At 50.2% G+C, this 20,888-nt stretch overlaps 1 protein-coding gene across 15 annotated transcripts in view; it reads right to left on the bottom strand.

Annotated features, from left to right (window-relative positions):
- The window catches only part of tns1b (tensin 1b), a 156,143-nt gene that overhangs the window by 82,836 nt on the left and 52,419 nt on the right, over window positions 1-20,888 (bottom strand). For 14 of the 15 annotated variants that reach the window (XM_023841873.2, XM_023841878.2, XM_023841876.2 and 11 more), the window contains exons 2-3: window positions 20,338-20,452; window positions 8,665-8,702 (exon numbers count right to left, since the gene is read on the bottom strand). In XM_023841873.2, coding sequence (XP_023697641.2) covers window positions 8,665-8,702; window positions 20,338-20,452 — 153 coding nt within the window. Of the gene's footprint in view, window positions 1-4,134; window positions 4,252-8,664; window positions 8,703-20,337; window positions 20,453-20,888 lie in introns of those variants that run through there. The other variant, XM_023841889.2, reaches the window with a different exon arrangement.

The following is a 20,888-nucleotide window of genomic DNA, read 5'->3' as shown; positions in this document are numbered from 1 at the left end:
TTTCATGCTTTAACATAGAGCTGCCAGTGCAGCAGAAAGACATTGGTGCCCCTTTGGCAATAAATCTCCAAAAGCATGTGGCTGTACTCAGAGCAGGACCGTTGGGTTGGGTTTAGAGGTTTCACTGTTTAGGCTCAGCACTCCAAACTGTGAAAGTAGCAGGGGTAGAGCTTCCAGATTAATTTCATTACCTTGTAGCAGAAGGCGAGCAAGTTTCTGACCGTCTGTCTCTGGGGCTTCTTCCCCTAGCCTGCGCTGCCGAAAATCATCTCACGTGACGAAATCGCGAAGCTCGACCTCGGATTTGTCCGATCCTCATATCAAGGGTTGCTCGAAATGAACAGGATGAAAATGAGGCACGTACAGACGCTGCTCTGGAACAAGCTGTGTGTCAAGGAAATGATGCAACGGATTCGGCACGACTGCGTTTGGGCAGTTTGTGGTGATCTGCTTCCCATAAAGCCTGAGATCAACTCCTGTACCTTCCCTCCCAACCGAGCGGTACTCTGGGGAGTGAGAGTACATGCACACTCCTACTCGGTCCTCCTGCTGTTTACATTCCTTCCAGAGTGTCCTGAATACTCCACGATGCCAAGGGCCCAGGGGTGCCTGGTCATGTGTTCCTCCGTTTCTATGTACTTCGGCAACAGGGGCTAATCACAAGAAGCTTCTTCTCAGGTCTCGGTCACTGTGCACGGGCAAGATCATTAGCCGATCATTAGCCCAAAGAAATGTAGAGGAGCCATGAAAGGATTAACTACTGTATCAATACGCCGGCGATGTAATCAGTAGCTGCGACACGCCCTGCCGTTTCTTTAATCAAGCAGGAAGGACTAGCCATTAGCAGCGAGAGCCAGCGACCGCGCTCCCAGCCACTTTCCCATGAACTGTTTTTCTCCGAAGAATGGCGGCACGTGGACAAGAAAGGGCCATGATAAATATCAGCCTGACCAGGGGGGAGCCCACAGCAGGGGACCCATGCACTGTGGAACCTGCTGTCCCTGTGGCAAGGCCTCCCAAGAGGTCGAAGACGCAAGGCCTGCAATCATTACCCCCCCCCCCCCCCGAGGAAAGCGGCGAGCTTGCCAGGGGCTTATCTCTCTTGGGCCACACTTCCTTTAACCCGCCGGACCCAACCCAGTCGACTGAAACTCCTCCGAACAGCACCCCTCGCTGTCCAGTCAGGGTAATGAAAGGGCTCCAGTAAACTACAAGGTCGGAAGCATGGTGTTTAGTCGCCATAAATATAAAATTGCAAAAATGAAATAAATCCCAAATTTTCTTGTCAAGTTAGCTTGTTCTCAGCTCTCAGTAAAAGAAACCATAAACATAGCGTGAGATTAAGTCTTTTTTTTTTTTTTTTTAAATAAACAGAAGCAGAGGAAATAATAACAGCGTTAGCGGTGATTGCAGCTGCATGGTCTAAATCGAAAATAAGGGGGCAGCCTTTTAACAACAGACTTTATCACAGCGTTTTCTTCTCAGGAATTACTAGATGATTGAAATCTTTCAGGTAACGTTACCATTACATTAAAACACAATTCTTGCCCTTCGATCATGCTGCGCTGTTTTACTGGTCGGTGGGGTGCAGCTGATGTTCCGCGGAGAACAATAACAATAAGATATTAGCATAAAGAAAGCATGTAGGGTTAACGAAGGCGCCATCCACAGTTTCTCGTTAGCGCATGTTGCGGTGCCTCCGGTCTCCTGGCAGGCCGGGTATTAGCTCTAGCTCTCCCGAGACCCGGACGCACAGAATCCCACGGCCCAGTTCCAGGCGTGCCGTTACGGCGCCGGGGTCCTCGTCTCCTCGAAAGAACAACAGAAGCTCCAGCCGGTTTGCCAAAAGATGTACGTCAACAGCCACGGACACAACCGAGCCGTGGGAGTATTTGTTTATGGGACACCGCCGCAGATCACATAGAAGGAATTATGTTACCCAAAAGTGAACCAACAGCTTTCTAAAAACCAAGTAAACTCATGGCTGGGGTAAAAAGCATCAGCTGAATGTAGACAGGAAGAAGCTGAACATTTCATCCGTTTCCAGACAAGCGCAATATTCGTCTATGCCTGGATTTCTGCCACATGCCAAACGAAGGGTAGGAAATGTGCGAGAAAAATTCGGTTCTGTGTACTCCACCATACCAAGGGGAACTCAAACCTCTGAGACACGGTGCCAGTGATTTTCTGCATGGCAGAAGTGCCGACCACATCCAGCTTGTGATGACGTAGTTCGGGCTACAGCTGTGGTAAGAGATTCCGGCAGCATTCAAGAGAAGCATCTCTGCAGAGTAACATCACCCTGGAGACCACAACTCATACCAACAAAAGGTCACCTCTGTAATAAAAAATATATTCTAATTAAAAAATTTATATATATCTATGATCCTGGTTAGTGGACAAAACAAACAGTGAGAATGTGCTAATCTCAAGTGACATGATAACTGTCCTGATCCCAAAGTGATATTGTGATAGGCAACGAGTCTCCTACCTTGGTATGATAAAGCTGAGAATGAAATGTCCTGGATCCTGTGCGTAACTCATCCCAACGAGATCGGAACAGACAGAAGTGTTATGAGCCAGGAATGTAGATATCTCAGATAACCAACGTTCCCGATAACAAGTGCCAGAGGAATGGCCAAGACACTACAGTAAGTTTTGTAATCAAAATGCTTCTGGATTATTTCTGCATGTAGCTGCCCCTTCCTACAAACATGGTCTGGTGCAGGGCACTGAGGGACTCCAAATTACAGCCAGAAAAAACCCTAAACCCTCAGCTCGTTTTATCTCAAGCCAATTATACCCCTGACTTATTTTCTGAAAAACAAAAGGATGGAACAGGGTTTAAAAGACGCCACAAGTTCCGTGACTTTTAATCCGACAGAATTCACCACTGTGTCCATATTAAGGGAACCACAGCACCCATTTATAAAATCAAGGGGGCTGTTTTGAAAACGAAAAATCCTATTTTGAAAGAAAAAAAAAAAACATTCTCAAATGCTCCTAGGGTAAGAAATTTCAAATGACTTCCTTTGCTACTGGCCCTCACCCCGTTTGAACCAGAAGCTGTGACCACAGGTGAAGGACGTTTCCAGACGTCTTGGGCTATATTTGCACTCTACACTGAAGACAAACACTCAGAACTGCAAAAAGACACATGAACTTGACTCGGGCAGATTTAATCAAGATGTTGCAGAAAAGCTTCATTACATTATTAGAGAGCTGAGTGTCCTTTCCTGAAGAAGAGCTTCTCGTGACTATGATGTTACAGATACGGTCCTTGGCAGTCATCTGTCAAAAAGAGAGCTATTAATGTCTGTGTACACTCCCTGAAACGAGCGTGCCTGTAAGCGTGCATTGTTTCAGTGTGCTGACGGTCGGCCCACTTTGTTAGGCTGTTGACACAAAAACAATAACAATAGACCAGGATCAAATGGTGCCACTGCGTGCCGCCCAAGAACGGAAACCAAGTCGTTTTGGCATTAGTGCCAAAATCCCAGCTGTCTTTGTACAGAAGTCCAAAATCCCGAGAGCACTCTCCCCTTACCATGCCTACCCCAGTAACCAGGCCACTCTCTGGCAGACAGTCACGCCAGACTGTACCATCCTATTGGTGTAACTTTCTGAACTCAGCCTGAGACTGAAATAACTCAGAGGCCAACTTGGTGCTGTGAAGATGACCTGGAAATGCCAGCTGCCACACGCATGGAGGGGCAATGCCGGCAAGACCTCCACGCTGGCGTGCTCCGCTCATCGACGTGAAGTAAACAAGAGAAAGATGACCTCCCCCTCTCACCCCCGGGAAACCACCGCAAGATAAAATTACAGCCCGTGATCCAAAAGGCGGCTCACACCGGGTCTCAGATACCTTCCTGCAACGTGAGCATCGATCACCTGGCAGGAGCGACTTCCCAAGGGGACCCGGTGTGACTCTCGCCATCTTTAACCCTCAGTCTTGACTGCAGGTCCAAACGCGACCTGCCGCTATTACAACATCCCGGCAACAGGGATCGCGTATACCAACTAGCCTGGTACCACACTAAGGACAAGTGGCCCGGTAACCGTGGCAACCTGCTCCCTCTTGCCTTCCTGCTCATGACGGACAAATGGCCGACATGTGAGACGAGAGCCCACCTCGCCTGAGCCTGCAGAGCCGAAAGCCTGGAGCTGGGAGCCGCAGCCGATCTCGTCCTGGGTCCCAAAGTGTCCGTGTGCGACGGGGCCGCCCTCACCGCCCGCGAGTGCTTATCGAGAAGGAGCCACTCCCCCCCAGTGCAGCCCGGGTGGGTGGAGCAGGGAACACAGCGAGCACAAGGCTCTCCTGCCACCCCGACTCTGTGTGAACATGCCCCATGCACCCCCCCCTAGCTGGGGGCAGTACCGAAAACCGTAAAGCTACTCAAGATTTACAGGACAGCATCCACAGCTGTGGTGGCAGTGAGGACAACGGGGACAGGGACCAAACATGGAGGTCACCTTATGATATGTAATAATAACCAGGGCAGTGCGCTTCTCCAGGAGCCAGAGTGATTCCCACCGGTAAATTCTGCAAACCCGGGGAGGTTACATTTGTCCGTGGGGGGGGTCAGTTAAATTCAATGATTGGAGGCACATCCTGTGTCTGAAAGAACTTGGAAATAAGGTAAGAATGAAAAATCTCTCTTTTATTCTATTTTCAACGTGGGATGAAGTATCCAGTACTTTCCCATGTCTCTGGATCTGTACCTGGAGAGCCTCTTTACTAACAGCAGCATGCATGGGTCATAATCTCCACCACATAGTAGGACCCAGAGGCCAGGGTCAGGCTTACAGACGACCTCCACGGTCTGGCGACAGGATTCTTGGAAGTCTCCATATTAATAAATGGATACATGTAAATGTAGAGGGTTTGAGGGCAGTGGACCTGCATACTAACAGCAGCATTCAAGGCAGCTGTCGGGACTCTGAGGAGTTCCCACGGACCTCATTTCCAAGGGGAGCCTGTAGGGGGCATCGCTGAGGTTCTACAAACAGGAGGATGCTAACGGTATGCTGATATTTAGCAGCACCTGTGTCTCCATCAGGTCGATGGTGTAAAAAGAATATTCAGCTTAGACTACGATGATAATACTGACTGCAACTATTACTAACGGCACTCGCTAACGTGATTCTGGATAATGGCCATGGGCAGTGTTGCCAAAGCAAATTTCTTGGGACCTAATGGTTGATATGTCCATGGCGACCGTGTCATGCAGACGGGAGAGATTTTGCTGCTGATTGGGCTTGACACTGGTGTTCGCACACAGATGTCCTGTGTCATTGTTGTCCCTTTGTTTTGAAGGAACAGGATGCCACATCAGTGACCACGCCCATTCCCGCTAATGCTTTGTTTACAGCCGTTTCCCCAAACAGCGGCGTTCCGTCGCGGTGCTCCTACACATCTGTGTTTGGGTGGACACTCAAACCGCGTCGGGGGACAGGAAGGGGCCCCTCCTAGCCGCGCGTGACTCACCACTCCCCACCCCATCCCATCAGTCCCGGGGCCTGCGGATGTGTGGAGCCTAGCTGGTTCACGTTAGAGCTTCCCAGGACCCGGAGAGGAACCCAGCATTGTCCTTCAGAGCTTTAAAGAGGCCCAGCCGCTGACGCCTCGAGGATCTTGGTTTCGGCCTGGGAACGGGACAACAATGGCCTGAGCGCTGCCTCCCAGGCTGCCGTTCCCCTCATCAGCCTCTCTCTAATGTGCCGCGGTTTCTCTACGCGGCCAACAAACCGCCGTCAGCTCGCGGCGACGACACGGCCGCCCAGCCCACAAGCTAACGATTCGGTCGTGCAAAAACCCAGAGCTTCAAGCTCAGGAACTCTGCAGTGTTCAGTAGCCACTATGATTCCTTTTTTTTTTTTTTTTTTTTTCCCTTTTTTTTTCACTACTATGATTGCAGCTGCATGGCCACTATGATTCTGCAGGACCCGCGCGTGAGCGTTTGGTTAAATCACTGTTTGTTACGGCATGTTGAAACTGTGCTCAGTTAATTTTTAATTATACAGATAACAGGAGGTAATAGTGTTTTTCAGACAGATGCCAACTCTACCCATTTCAGCTTAATCAGTACACAGTCCTGATGAGGAGATCAACGCAAACACAGGGGAATGTCCAAACTCCACAAATAGAGTGCAAATCGAACCCACAACCCTAGACAATTAAATAATTTAAGTAACATTTGTGGACATTGTGTGTAAAAAGCAAAAGACGCTTGTCTTAGTGACTGTGTATCTTTTTGCAGTCATATTTCATGTGATAAAATACTGCTCCGAACTTACATAAACCTTCCGTTAACTTCATTACTACGGCAAGCAGCGTATCCGTGGAAACGGGAATCGCGGCTGGGCGTTTTCATCCCCATTAATTGTTCTGCTGTGGCAGTCCCAGAGCTCCCATTTCAATGTTCTGGTCAGCACGCTGTGCTCTAAAGCGCTCCACATTGTCCCGTATATATGCTGGGAGGACGAGGGGTGGGGCAGCCCCAGTGAAAACACCCGCTGCTCTACATATGTCTCACTCCGCTGCCAAGAGCCCGTCTCAGCTGCCGAGCTTACCTCTCTACCTTTTAACCTCGATTGCCCGCATAACAGTTACCTGGAGGACGTCCTCCCTGAAATAGCTACCTGGACACAATCTGCCAAGAACTGTCTGCGAAATACGGTGTAGGTGAGCCTGGGGACAGTATATATCTGGTATTTATTTACTCATTAATCTGTGTACTTTAGCATGACATGTTTCATAAGCATCAGAGTTGTCGCTAGGAGCCTAAGCTAGCAGAAACGGTGGCACATATAGCTGGGATGTGTTGCTGAAATGTGTTAAAAGTCTGTCCAATGACTGATCCCATTCAGCAACTGGCCCCAGTCTCCCCTAATGCACTGGGTAGACAGTGGAACCATAGGGTGTAGAAATGTATTATAAGCTAGGAGGCTAAGAGCTAGCACTTAGCCTGGATTTGCCCGTACCAGCAGCATCTGCCTCGTTACCCCGCGCGGTGGATGTTTTTGGCTGGCCGCCTGTTTGCCTACAGTGCCGCTGAAGAGATTTTTTAGCCTCCTCCCACCACTTGGACTGCGCTAACAGGAGGACCGCAACCCCAGCACCCCCCACGAGACAGCAGAGACCCAGATCTTTATTTGTGTTTTTCCAGCACCCGTCCGCGTCCTCTTTTTGGGCCGACGGTACCTCCGGGGGTAACACGATCCGACGGGCCTGGCCACTCCTGCGATTGTGACTTTTCTTTGGCGCGGAACGCGGAGTGCGGCAAGGCCGGATGACCTCATATCTGTCTTCAGGTGGCACCGGCTTCCCCTTCTCGCTGCCAGACCGGACGGGGAAATGGCGAGCTGCGGCTCCTTTGCACGATCTTTGCGAAAACGTTTAACCCCACCGATCCAGCATCGTTACTAAGGGAAGATGCACACTGGACACACTCGAGCTTTACAGAAGAATTCAGACATCAGGCGAAGCAGCCAAGACCCAGAACAGAGACAGAGACAGACAGCATTATAAAAAATGATCTGAGACACATGCTGCATCAAGCAATATGTGATTGGTAAACGTAGGTCCTCTTTTTCGTAAAAACAGGGAGCTTAACTGACGTTTCTGAACAGTACACAAGTGTTTAAATTGTTTCCATTCCACGCCTGTTTTCATAAACTTCCAGTTCTTCAGTTGAATGTTTCCTGCAAATGTTTTTCTGTTTAAGGGAGGCAAGGGGACACGGGGGGCCACGTTTCTGGCCACTTTACACTCATTTCCTTTCGTTTGCCGCCTCACGTTCTGTCTTGTTTTGTTTTGATTCAGGCAACGCTTTCTCTGCCATTTTTTACCCAAGGACCCTGTATCTTTTGCCGAGCAGCATCCTGGTCCGAGCGTACATCAGCGGCGCCAGTTCAGAAACACAGAGCAAGCCCCATAGGCTGCGACGGCCTGGCTAACAGCTCAGGCCTAGAGGGGTCTGTCAGTCCCCCTTGGCGGAGCCACCTCGGGGCCCTCGGCCTTGGAATTTCCTGTGGGTGCTGCCTGGTGGGGGGCAGGGTGGAAGGTAGCCCTGGCAGTCCACTGTGGGCCAGTCAAACCACCACCAATTTGGTAATGGCTGCCAGATGAGGGAGAGCTTTGGACTCTGGGGGCCTCTCCTGCTGCAGCCATCCCATAAAAAGCCCCCCCACTCCATTCCGCCCTCATTCCCCCCGCCCCCTCTGTGTGCCATTTTTTTTCAATCTCTTTTTCACGAGTCCTTCAAAAACAAATCTGTCATGTAACAGCCCTGCCGCAGGCACAGGGCGAGTTTATTTTTAGGAGGGCCCGAGCCCCCCCTTTACACGTCCCGCCAAGTTAAACAAGCACTAAGACAGCCAGGGCCTGTGTTGTTGCTCCCACGTCGCTAACGGCCACTCCGCAGAGCATGCATGCCACATGCAACCCGCCTTCCATTCTGATGCGTTCTGATTGGCAGAGAGGACGTTCTGTGACTCTATGACCCTCCACGACTATCCTGTATCCACAATCGATCTCCCAGTGTCACGTGACAGGAGTGGGAACGGTCTGCGGCGGCCAATGGGCCGCTTCCATGCAGAAGGGTAATCGTTGACGGCGTCGGCGATTGTGGGCGGCGGCTCGGCCTGGAGGGCACCTACCTTCACCTCGCATTTCTTGTGGCATGTCAGCCGGCAAACTGCAGGATGACAGAATAGAAAAAGAGAAGACAGAGGAGATCATTAGTGTTCCTTCCTTTGCAGAAACACTGAACAGTTCAGCTGAAAAGTGGCTACATGGAGAAACTGTACTTCGGTTAAAGAAGGGCAGTGCGCTAAGGCCAAGGTCCGTAGTCTGTTTACTCGGCGCTCTGAGCCGAATGCGCGTCCAACCCCCTGCCTCCCTCACCCTGGGGTACGGGGGGCTGGTCTCGGTTTTGGCCCCCGGTACCGACACGGTACAGTACTAGCAGCGCTTTGAAACTTGAGTCTTTCCGGCATGCCTGAAAAGCATACCCCCCCTAGAAAAGACTCCTGAAGGCTTTAATTGTGCTGCTGCCCGCCCCCCCCCAATCTGGCCCACCTCCTTTCACCTCCCCCCCACCCGCCAGGTATACTCGCCATCCATCCACCCAAGGGAGGGACATAACTTGGAAGGGCCTTTCTCTCATTCCCGGGCCCCCGAGGTCCTGAGCTCGTCCCGGGCCCAGCCGGCACAGGTACCTCTGCCTCACAGTGGTCACTCTGTTCCCTCGCTGCCATTTTGCCCTTCAGTCAGGGTGGGTGGAGTCACCCCGCCTATGGAATCCTCTGAGTTCTCGCCCACCCCTCCGCAGGGCTACGTTGCCGGGCTGAGGCCCCAAACAAGGGCTGAAACTCAGTCTCTTGCTTTTTTGGACTCTTACCTAGGAGCCGGGGCCGTCGGAGGCAAAATCGCAGGGAGAGCTGCCAGCTGCCGCAGATTCCCTTCAAGGTGAAAACGACCAGCGAATGCAAGGAGAGCTGCTTCCCAAACTGTGTTTAAACACTTACGCTCAGGGAATCAAGCACGATGGGGTCTTAGGAAATGTACCAATCTCTCTGCTCATGACTAACTGCTCAAAAATGTATTTTTACTGTTTAATCTCTGATTGCAAGCTTTTAATTCTATTAAAAAATGAAATAGCCTGATTCCCATGAGCAATGGAAGCAGCATGGAAAAAAGTGACTGGGTGCTCCTCAAACAGACCAGTAGCTCCCTGGTATTTTCATTTGCACCTAAACATTGTGTGCTGGCCTTGCTGACGTCTCTCTCTCTCTCTCTCTCTCTCTCTCTCTCTCTCTCTCTCTCTCTCTCTCTCTCTCTCTCTCTCTCTCTCTCTCTCTCTCTCTCTCTCTCTCTCTCTCTCTCTCTCTCTCTCTCTCTCTCTCTCTCTCTCTCTCTCTCTCTCTCTCTCTCTCTCTCTCTCTCTCCCAGTGTTTGGCGGTCTGGCCTGTAATACTGAACATGGATATCCTACTAACACTTATGAAGGTAAGTTATAAAATTCTCTAAAAAGAACACAAGCCGCGTGAGTTCGGAGCCGTTCTTTGTTGTTTTGATTGTGTTACACTGTTGCTGTTAATCATTTGAGAAAGTCAGCGATGTATTAAGTGTTTTCTCCTGTATCACACTATCACTCCACATAACCAGATGGACCTCACTGAATACTACCTTGGCAACAAATTAACATGTTCTCCAAAAAAGGTCAGATCTGCTTTCTATTGGCTTGTTACAATTTATTGATGTAAATATAGAGATTACCGCACATGGTCGCTTCTAAGAGGGGTTTAAACAACCCCCAGCCACTGTCCTGGCCTTTCATTTATCCAATCTATAGATAATGATCTCTGAAAGCCCTCATCCCACCCGAAGATGCAAACACTGAACGTGGCTCAGAATCAAAGAGAGAGCTTTGGCCAGTTTCACCCAATGGGAGGCCATATTGGGAGCGAACCCAGCATCCCCGCCACACCAATCAGCCCTTGCCTTGTTAGGAAATCGAGCCCTCCACGCATAAACAAAAGTCGGACTGGGGGGGCGGTTTACTGGCGAGTAAGATGTTTGGGGTGGACTTCTGTCTGACTCAGGATTAATGGAATGTGCTAAATGAAGGAGCGGCCCAGAACAGGCATTTCCTCTCCTGGGGGGCCGGGCCTGGCCGGAGTCGGGCCACACGGACAGCTGACACCTTCGGACAGACATGCCAGCACATCCAAGATCCCACCACTGCTCTTTCTGTGCCGGGTCTCCTCCAGGGTCCTCCCTGGGCAGACCGGATTAGTGGGAAAGAGCGGAATGCCGCCAAAAAGGCTTCCCAGAATCCCCAGCACCAACGATGGTCAGCACGTGGGTGGCCGTACAAGGTCACAGTTCAAAATGACCGGACTCCCAATCAGCCGAACAAGCTAAGCTTCGGCCATAATTTTGACGAATCATTTTGACCCCTGTCTTGGTAGCGACATTAACAAGACAGGCTAGCAGCATAGTGACTCACTCAAATATGTGACCCAAAAGATTAAAATCACCATAGCAGCCATTTTTCGTTAAGTTAAATTATTTCACCTGCACCCCTGTACTGGACAAGTGGCTGGCAGATGGATGGATGCATGCATGGATGGATGGATGGGGTGTTTCAGTGAATTAGCAAATGTCATTTAATGCTCCATAAAACCCCCGGTTACACTGTGTAAAAATGAGACATTCACCACAACGCTGGCAGCTTCTGGAAAACCCATATAAAAACACACAAACAAGTGTGAGTGGCCAGCATGTGCCCAGGCGTTCTGATTGGCTGGTGTTTACAGCCTCGGTCCCTGACGAGAATCTGACCAATTAGCAGTTCATATGACACACATTACCCCATGCAGACATGTGGACTGCATCTGCCTTGGCAGCGACTGACGCGAGTTGCCAGCTTCCACTGAGGTGGGGGGGGCGGGACCCATAATGCTAATGAGAACCTGACTGAACCCTATATGTTGCAGCAAGGTCCGTAGTTCTCGCCCACGGGTTCCGTCGTCCGGCTGACCCATTTGGTGCCATTAACACAGTCCAAGACAAATTAGGCTTCAATGGACAGAAAGGTAGACTGCAGTTATCAAGCAGATTTCCCACCCTGTGCATCCGTAAGAATACAGAAGATTTATACGCCCTGTCCGAACTGTTCCTCTGGCAGCATCTACCATGAGGCAGAAAGTGAAAAGGTCTTATTTACGTTTATATGTCTCTTTCTTAGATAGTTGCTGTCCAAAATGACATAGCAACACAATGACAAGGAAGATAAAAGATCATATTTCAAGGATTTTAAGAACTTTAAAACAATAATAAGTAAATATTCAGTGACAGAAACAAACACAAAAAACACAGAAAAATAACTAATATTGTTGCTATTGTACTTAACATAGAAACACTGTAACAACTATATTAAAATGTAAGGTTTTTATCATAACCCTCTGGCCAGCCAAGGCTGCCTGATTCTACAACAACCTGAACCGTGATCTGGAGGCTTTAAACAAGTGTGTTCTTCCTCCACCTCTCCATGCTGTCATACGATTCGCGATGTGCGTGACGTTACAGCTACTTTCTGCTGCCCTCTGCTGGATAAGCACAGTGACTCAAATAATTCCTCCAAATAGGTGTACTCTAGAAATAACATCAATCATTTCATGCTAAACTTAAAACTTCAGATTTCAATTTAAACGCAAAGGAATGACCAAAATGGTGGTAGAAGTTTCCTTAAATGTTTAAAATGGTATCGAATTAAATTTACCTGAATCCCCTTGAACACTAGGGGTGTTTTTTAGTTTAATAAGTGGGAAAGTTGTGATTGGAACTGCAGCTGTGAACAAAAATGCACCTGATCATAGTGCAGGTGGTGTTACTTCACACAGAGAACAGGGAAACATGGATTCAAAGTAAGCTGATCCCCCACCACTGGCCTTGACAGGCTCACTGTCTCCTGTTGACTGTCCCATTGTGACATATTTCTCTTGGTACCACTAGGCATCGGTGTGACTTCTGTGGTTTTCAAGGGTCCCTATAAAGTGTTGGAGCCCCTGAATCTTCCAGGCTATCCATGGCCCTACAACACCCCTGCTGGCCAGTCACTGGAACCGTAGCCTGACAGCACATGTACCGAATTTCACTGACAGCTGTATGTTTCTGAAATAATTATCTGCCATCCTTATATGTTGCTTTTGGACAAATGTGCCTGTCGAATAAATAAATGCAAATGTAATAAACCAAACTGAATATTAACAGATTTGAACCTTTCCTTTTAATTTCTTTCTGCCGCAAACTGATCCCTGAATCTAGCACTGTACCGTTGATTCCCTCAGCTGCATTTTATTTTTATGACATAAATATTGGACAGTCATGGGATTTTCTCCTGTTTATATATTTATGTAATTTCAGCGAACGCGATTAGGAAGCTGACCCAGATGTTTAATTAGTGCGTTGTTGTTTCCTGCTGATTTAGGAAATTCTGTTTTCATCCACCAAGCCCATGTGTTTGTGTATAAAACGATAACATATGCAACACTACAAATGAGAGAGAACAATTATTCCTGACTTGCTAATTTGGATATTTAATTAACGGAATAGTACATGACTTTAAATCAAGGGTGTTGATTTGGGAATGGACGGTAGAATCATGTCTCTGCTAATTGAGGGAGTAAATATGTGTGTATTGGGACTATAAGTACACTGCCTATAGTTGTAAAGCACTTCCATGACCATAAGGAAGAATGATTATATGTGTAATTGCTTCATCAACATCTATATCTTTAAATATTTCATCTTTTTTAAAGTACATTGAACAAAGCTATTTCATGCCGTCCCCAGCAGGTGGCACTGTTGTGTAGCTAAGAGACCATCCATGCTTCCATCTTTGATACCGCTTAGCCAGTACAGTGTCCGCTTCCAGGAAACACAGGACACTAGGCAGGGGCCACCCTGGATGGGATGCCACTCCCTTTCAGGGACAACAATGCCTGCTCACGATAATCTAGAGACTCCACTAAATCACACGTTTTTTTAACTGTGGGAAGAAAGTTTCCATAGATAATGGGTAAAACACAGTAAAGACATCTAAATGCCATGCACACAGAGGTGGAACTCGAACCCACGACCATAGAAGTGTGAGACTACAGTACTAACCACAAAGCCATTGCACCAGGCTACATTTAACCCACAGGATAGCAGCAAACGAGATTTCAAGTCCGTATCGAAGCTGAGAATCAACGTCAGCCTTTATGTTTGTTTTACAATCCAGGACAAAATAGACCCCGATTAATTACGAGGTGAATTTCTGTCCATGAATGAAGGGTAAACATTGTCTCCGATCATTTATATGACTGGCAGGGAAGACGTAGTGGGTTGATCGGTAACGACATGAATAAACCATGGAGGGTAGCCCTATCGAGCCCAGAGCGAAGCCAATTCATCACGAGGCGCTCATCAATCTGCTCCGCTAATCAGTGTAATGACTGCATGCAGAAGGGGCTCTCTCCGAGACAGCTAATAGAGTATCGCGATTGCTCCTGCACACCCTGCTCTGCATCTGCGTGTGTTGGAGTGGGCGCTAACGTGCATGCATGCTCGTGTGTGCACTCCGCCGGGGCACACGTCATGAAACAAGCTGATCAGTACCAGATCCCGTCTATATTTCTCCGCATACGCCCGGCCGTGTCTTGCATCGGTCTCACGGTGCTGCATATTTCCTCCCTCCTCCTGCTAGCCGTGAGGTGTGGGGCCCACAGGAAGGGATCCCGGGGCCTATGCGGATTAGCAAGCAGCTAGAGCCACTACGTTTAATGGGGCACAGCTCTATTACGTAAAACACTAGTTAGGCCTTTATTTCAAGGTGCAATGCATCTTGGGAACGCTGGGAAAATTCCATGGAAGTGTTCATTATGTTCATAAAGATTAATGTAATCTGCATTCCCATCAGACGGCAGCTCGGAGCAGCTATCCGGGGATCTAGTCCTCTCTGAGTCACAGCCGGGACGGATCCTTCACTCCCCCTGACGAGTTAATGCACTGTCCACGATCAGCTCGGAGCGAGATGGCGGAATGAAAACAATCTCCCGGCTCTCAGGGAACGTGACCGCAGGCCACACGTGGCCACACGCATGCACGCACGCACCCAGACACAGTAAACACGCTCTGCGGTCTTGGCAGGTCTGCGATTGTGAGGCCTTCCTGATTAGGCAGTGGCAGGGAGTGGGTGATATCTTCCTGCACGTGAAGGGCTGCTGGTGGGAAGCTACACTCTCTAGGACAGGGAGGGGTAAACGGGGTAAAATTAGGTAAGCCCTAATTATCTGGCGGAGGAGAACTTCAGGGGGCCATTCCAGGGGGCCTCAAACACGCACACATGCGTCTCCTCGATGTCTCCTCGGAACCCTTTCTGATGAGCAGATACTCGCAGCTTCCTCAAAGCGTCAACTGAGCCGCGCTTCCCTCCTACGCTGGATGCTCCGCCCCCAACCCGCCTGACTATAAGCCACGCCCCCAAACTCAGCCAAGCAGGCCAGCATCTCTCCTTATCACCGGCCATGTCTCCCCGGATATGCCTGACCGCTTTGATGTCACAGGCAGAGGAACGATCTGATCGAGGGACTGCCGGTGCAGTGTGTGGTCCCAATCCCGACCTGCCTATATCTCCCCTCCATGGCATCAACCACGGTGTGCTTACGGTCCCCCAGCCCTCAGTGCCGCGGCAGCCGGGGGCTAGCCCACCGCTGTCCCGGGCCGCCAAAGCCGTGTCTCTGGGCGAGGCCCTATTATTCACTTTGTGCTTCTCACAAAGGCAACTTAGCTCATAAATCGGGTTAATCCAGACGGGAGCCGGCTGCAGTGATCGCGCCCCCCGCCCGGGTGAGGGGGAGGCCCTTTTCAGCCGAGGGAGCGGCCGCTTTTGTTAGCGGGCCCCCGCCATCAGCACGTTAAGCCCTTAACCCCCTTCTCTGGTGGGGAGCAGCCCAGCATAGCAGTAAGCTCCGTCCCCCGCATAAAGCGTGCGGCTGCCCCCATCATGATCTCCCAGAATGCATCATGGCTGCCATGACAGGTAGCTAGCAGCATTGGCACCACAGGGGAAATGACCGCCTGTGGCCCCACCAAAAATAATCACACAAACATGCTAAAAAAGTTCAGTCTATCAGCATATCACCACCACACGCCCCTCCACTGGTTGACAAATTTTACCATCGCTAACCCTATGCAGCAGACACCTGCCCCCCAAGACCTCTGACACAGTTCGAACACTGCTTCCCCCCCCCCCCCCAGCATCCCCAAATGTCCAGCCCCCCTCCCGGTGAAAATCTTGGGCCCGGCTGTCAGATTTGTTCTAACACCAGTAGGTGGGTGGGACCACATGGCGGGAATGCAGGTAAACAAACTGGAACCCAGCTGGTCCTGGGTGCTTCATCCATCTGCGGCTCACGGGTGGCTGAGTACCAGCGCCTGGTCCTGCCCAGCCCCAGCCTGGTGTCCCACTTTCCCCATGTTGGTTAGTAAATTTAATTTCGCCATGTTTATATATGTGTGTGTGCGCACGCTTCTTCCTCACCCCTTTATCCAGGATAATGCGTCATGGCCGATCGTAACAGAGGCATGACCACACGAGGCAGATTGCATGACCACACGAGGCAGATTGCACGACTGCATGAGGCAGATTGCACGACTGCATGAGGCAGACTGCACGATCACACAAGGCAGATTGCACGACTGCATGAGGCAGACTGCACGATCACACAAGGCAGATTGCACGACTGCATGAGGCAGACTGCACGATCACACAAGGCAGATTGCACGACTGCATGAGGCAGACTCTCAAATTCCCCAAAAGATTCCCAGAGATGCACAGCCCTCACGGGTGAGAAACCCCCCCCCCACTCTCCTGTCCCACAAACCACATGCCTCCCCTTGGTAAAGTCAGCAGCTGGACTGACCAGCGCACTTCGGTTCTGGGGTAGCTATTCTGACATACCATTATTGTTCAAGTGCTGCTACAGCCAACAGGCCCTGCTGCATGTCACGAGGGCCAGAGGACCAGGGCTGTGCTTATCGGTGGATCGTCTGCCCACCCAACAAAGATGGACCAAATGCAACCAGTCATTAATGATTTAATAGAAATATCCAGTCTGTCTTTTACCGTTGCCGCCCCCCTACCCAGGAAGAGGACTGGGATCTGGTACCCCCTGACATAAATGACAGAATTGGAACATTGGCACCCACTCCAGCATGGAATCCTGCTAAAGCCACTGTGAAGGACCTGTGCCAGTTGCCAAGGATAAACAAACACTAATCATGCGACTCGCTTGTTTGGATCAGGCTCGTGCAGGGGGGGGGTGCACTTCCGTGTGACCTTTAAAGGTGTCCTTTTTAACCTTTGGGCACTTGCCCCTCAAAAAGTCTCTGCACAGCCCAGATCTGGACTGCAAACATTATGATGCTAAAAGCAGGCACATGCAGAAAGGTGCCCAGATCCAATCCCATAATGCATCCCCTTGATGGCCCTTTATCTCACATTTTACCAGACCCAAACAGATCAATCTTGTTGTAACACTGAGTCTTAGGTCACATCCTTACTTACTACATCCATCTCAGCCAAAATCAAGTGTTGTGGCAAGAGTGACTGGGAAAATGATAAACAGAAAAGTGAGTAGGTTTTTATTAGGTCTGCGGCAGCCATTTGCTGACCACGCAAGTGTCCGTCCATTAAACCAACAGGATGTTACACTGTATAATAAAAGAGGAAAAATTTGGAAAGCAACACATTAACTTGCTTCCAATTTACCAGAAAGCCACGATAAAATGTCGACACCACCCTGACTAACAGCGGAACCGTCCAATAGGGAGCCAGTGCTGAAGACTGACAGGACTGCAGGTGATCCACAAGGGGGTAGAGGACAGAGGTAATAGGACTGCCCCTCCCCCACTCCTTATAGATACACACAGACATGGGGCTCGCTCACTCCTGGATTGTCCGTCAGAGTCAATCTCCTAATGGGTACGCGGGGCTTGTTGAGGTGGATTAGCTAATGAAGTCCTGCTCCGCTGGGGCCTGATTGATTCCGTGTCACTCGCATTGATATTCCGCAGGAAATCCTCCAGGCTGCGTCGGCATCCAAAGACGCTCCAGCAACAGCTAATAGCTTTAAGGACCAAGCGTGCGGCAGTGTGTCTCTCAGCCACTGCACATAATGAACGACCACTGCAGAGAAAGTGTCTTGGTGGGGGAGCAGCTGCTCCTGGGGGCTGAAACGAGCACTTATCGCTCCGCTAAAGGTCTGCATGTGTGCTCACTCCTCCGCTCCTGGGGTTAAAGCGCGAAGTGCTGATCCACGCCGATTGCAGTCACTTGCGTATATTCTTTGGCTTCGGGACACAGGATACCCCCCTCAGACCCTTTTCGTTTTAATCAAAACCCCTCCCTGTCAGCTAAATGGAGATGCTGTCTGGCTGTCAGGATGCTCGAGCAGCTTTTGCAAAGCATGACTACCTTGTTAAACTTGTGAGGAGGCTCTAGACACTGCAAAAAACGACTCACTGGAGGCTGCATGGTTGCACAATGCTGACTGCATGGCTGTTCAATGACAACGGTATGGCTGCTTAGTGCAGACTGCATAACCACACAAGGGAGACTGCACAGCTGCTTAGTGCAAACTGCACTACTGCTCAATGCAGACCGTATGACGACACAAGGCAAACTGCACGACTGCTTAGTGCAGCCACATGGTTGCTCAATGCAGACTGCGTGACCACATGAGGCAGACTGCACGAGTGCTTAGTGCAGTCTGCATGGGTGCCTAGTGCAGACTGCATGACGACATGATGCAGACTGTGCAGCTACTTAGTGCTGACTGCATGAGACCTCAATGCAGACTGCATGACCACAAGGCAGACTGCATGAATACATAGTGCAGAATGTATGGCTGCTTAGTGCAAGTTGTATGACCACGAGGCAAACTGCAGAACCATATGAGGCAGAGTGCAGGAATGGTTAGTGCAGACTACACAGCTGCTTAGTGCAATCTGCATGACCACACGAGGCAGACTGCATAGTGCAGACTGCTTAGTGCAGACTGCATGACCATGAGGCAGACTGCAGAACCACACAAGGCAGAGTGCATTAATACTTTGAGCACACTGCACAGCTGCTTAGTACAGACTGCACAACACCTCAATGCAGACTGCAGAAATGTTTAGTGCCGACTGCATGACCACACGAGGCAGACTGTATGACTGGTTAATGCAGACTGCACAGCTGTTGATGAATACCGCAAAGCTACTAGTTCCTGTGCTTTTGCAAAATCTGCATTGCACAGCAAAGCCTGAGATGCTAACAATAAAATTGCTGGTTATTTGTAAGGCCCCGCTGTGGAAATCCAGACTGCTCTGTATTTGGGGGTGTCTACATTACCCCCCAGCAAACTCCTGACACTGCGCCTACAGCGTAACATAGCGGCTAATTGTAACAATTAGAGTGGGCGTGTGCAAGGAGCCACAGCAGCAGTCCCGCCTCTAACCACTAGCAATTCCCAGCAGTAATATCAGTTCAGATCACAGATCAGTTGGAATGAACGGCAGCACACAGAAGGGTCATCGAGGACCGCGGCTGGAGTCCCGCGGCTGGAGTCCCTGCATCTGTTTTGCGGCCGAGGGAATGCTGCAGTCCCACCATGGTTTGTTTTACTTCACACAGGAGCAATAAAACTGGAACTGTCGAGATGATGCTTTTAACCACAAACAGATTCCCCAGAACATATAAAGGATTTCAGTTTTCGCCAGCAGACATTTATGAACTCTCATCTGTCGTTGTATAAAACGATCACCATGGGAAAGACGGAAAACAGTGATAATGAGGAAGGGCCCAGGACCATCCCCACCCCCCGAATGGTGCTCCAGAGAGCACGGTATGAAGTGGAAGTTGGATGGGGGGGGGGGTCGTTGCAGGATTTATAAGGTTGTGACATACTTCTCACGATGGGGCGAGGGGCACGCATGCTCTCTCCACTGGCAGTGCCAGCCCAAACAGAGACCTGGGGACCATCGGGAAAGCCAGGGGAGTCTGCCACAAAGTGGGGCCGCCTGCCAGCCCAGTGTGGCCCCCTCGCTCTCAGCCCTGGGGGCCCCCAAGCATTACATCACACCAGAGCCTGATACTGGGTCTCGGGTCCAAATTTGGTTCGAGAGAGTCTGACATTTCTATTGATATGTGAGTAGTGCCTAGAACAAAACGACTCGGCCGTGTTGCAAACAGTGTGCTCAGCAGTTTGGCTTCATCATCACCCCTTCGTTGGCTCCCCTTTTCCGGGTCACGCAAATATTCTACTAAGACACGAGGAAGGCCAACGAGCAGCCGCTCGCCTGCATGGCTGCTCAATGCAGACTGTGCTACTACTCAATACAGACTGCATGGCTGCTCAGTGCAGATGGCAGGACTGTTCAATGCAAACCTCACAGCTGCTCAATGCAGACGGCATGACAGATCAATGTAGGCTGCACAACTGCACAATGGAGACCTCATAGCTGCTCAGTGCAGACTGCTGTTCAATGGAGACAGTACGACTGCACAATAGACTGCACAGCTGCTCAATGCAGATGGTACGACTGCCCAATGGAGGCCTCACAGCTGTTCAATGCAGACTACATAATAGATCAATGTAAACTGCTCAATGCAGATTGCTGTTAAGCAGAGACCGTATGACTGCCCAATGAAGCTGCACAGTGCAGACTGCATGACTGCTCAGTGGAGACCAACCAGCTGCCGAATACGGCCTGTGTAGCTGAGTGGTGACACTCACCTCGGCACACGAGTCCCTCCTTGCTGATCACCTGCTTGCAACCACCACAGTGTTTGCCCTTCTTGAACGTCTTCACCCGGAAGGTGTGGGAATGAATCGCCTCAAACTCTTCTGGCTGCAGGGGGAAGAAGAGAAGAAGAAGAACATTTAGAGCATGCGCCATGAGAAGCCAGCACCCTCCCCCCGGCGAAGGCATGGAAGCGTCCCGGGAGCTCGCATCGGTGCCACTGCCTGGCTACGTAGCCAATGAGCTGAGGGCAGGGGACGGCGTCCCGGTGGGCGTGATGGATGGGAGTGGCGAGGACGCCAAGGTGACAGTGGGGGGGGAATCCCCACCCGGCGGAAAAACGTGGGAATGAAAATCGACCGCGCAGCACTCTTACACAAGGGGATGATATCATCGCGAAGACGTTTCATTAAAGGCTCTAATTAAACGTGATGGGAAAACACATGAGTCAGTGCTGCCCAGGGCCTGCTCGTTATCTACAGTAATCCCATATGTGCTCAGTTTCGCCTGCTACCCATATATCAGCGCTGTGGCGGAGGGGCCG

The sequence above is a fragment of the Paramormyrops kingsleyae genome, chromosome 16 (assembly GCF_048594095.1).
Source record: "Paramormyrops kingsleyae isolate MSU_618 chromosome 16, PKINGS_0.4, whole genome shotgun sequence".
In the NCBI taxonomy this organism is placed as follows: Eukaryota; Metazoa; Chordata; class Actinopteri; order Osteoglossiformes; family Mormyridae; genus Paramormyrops; species Paramormyrops kingsleyae.
This window is presented reverse-complemented; position numbering and strand designations above follow the sequence as displayed.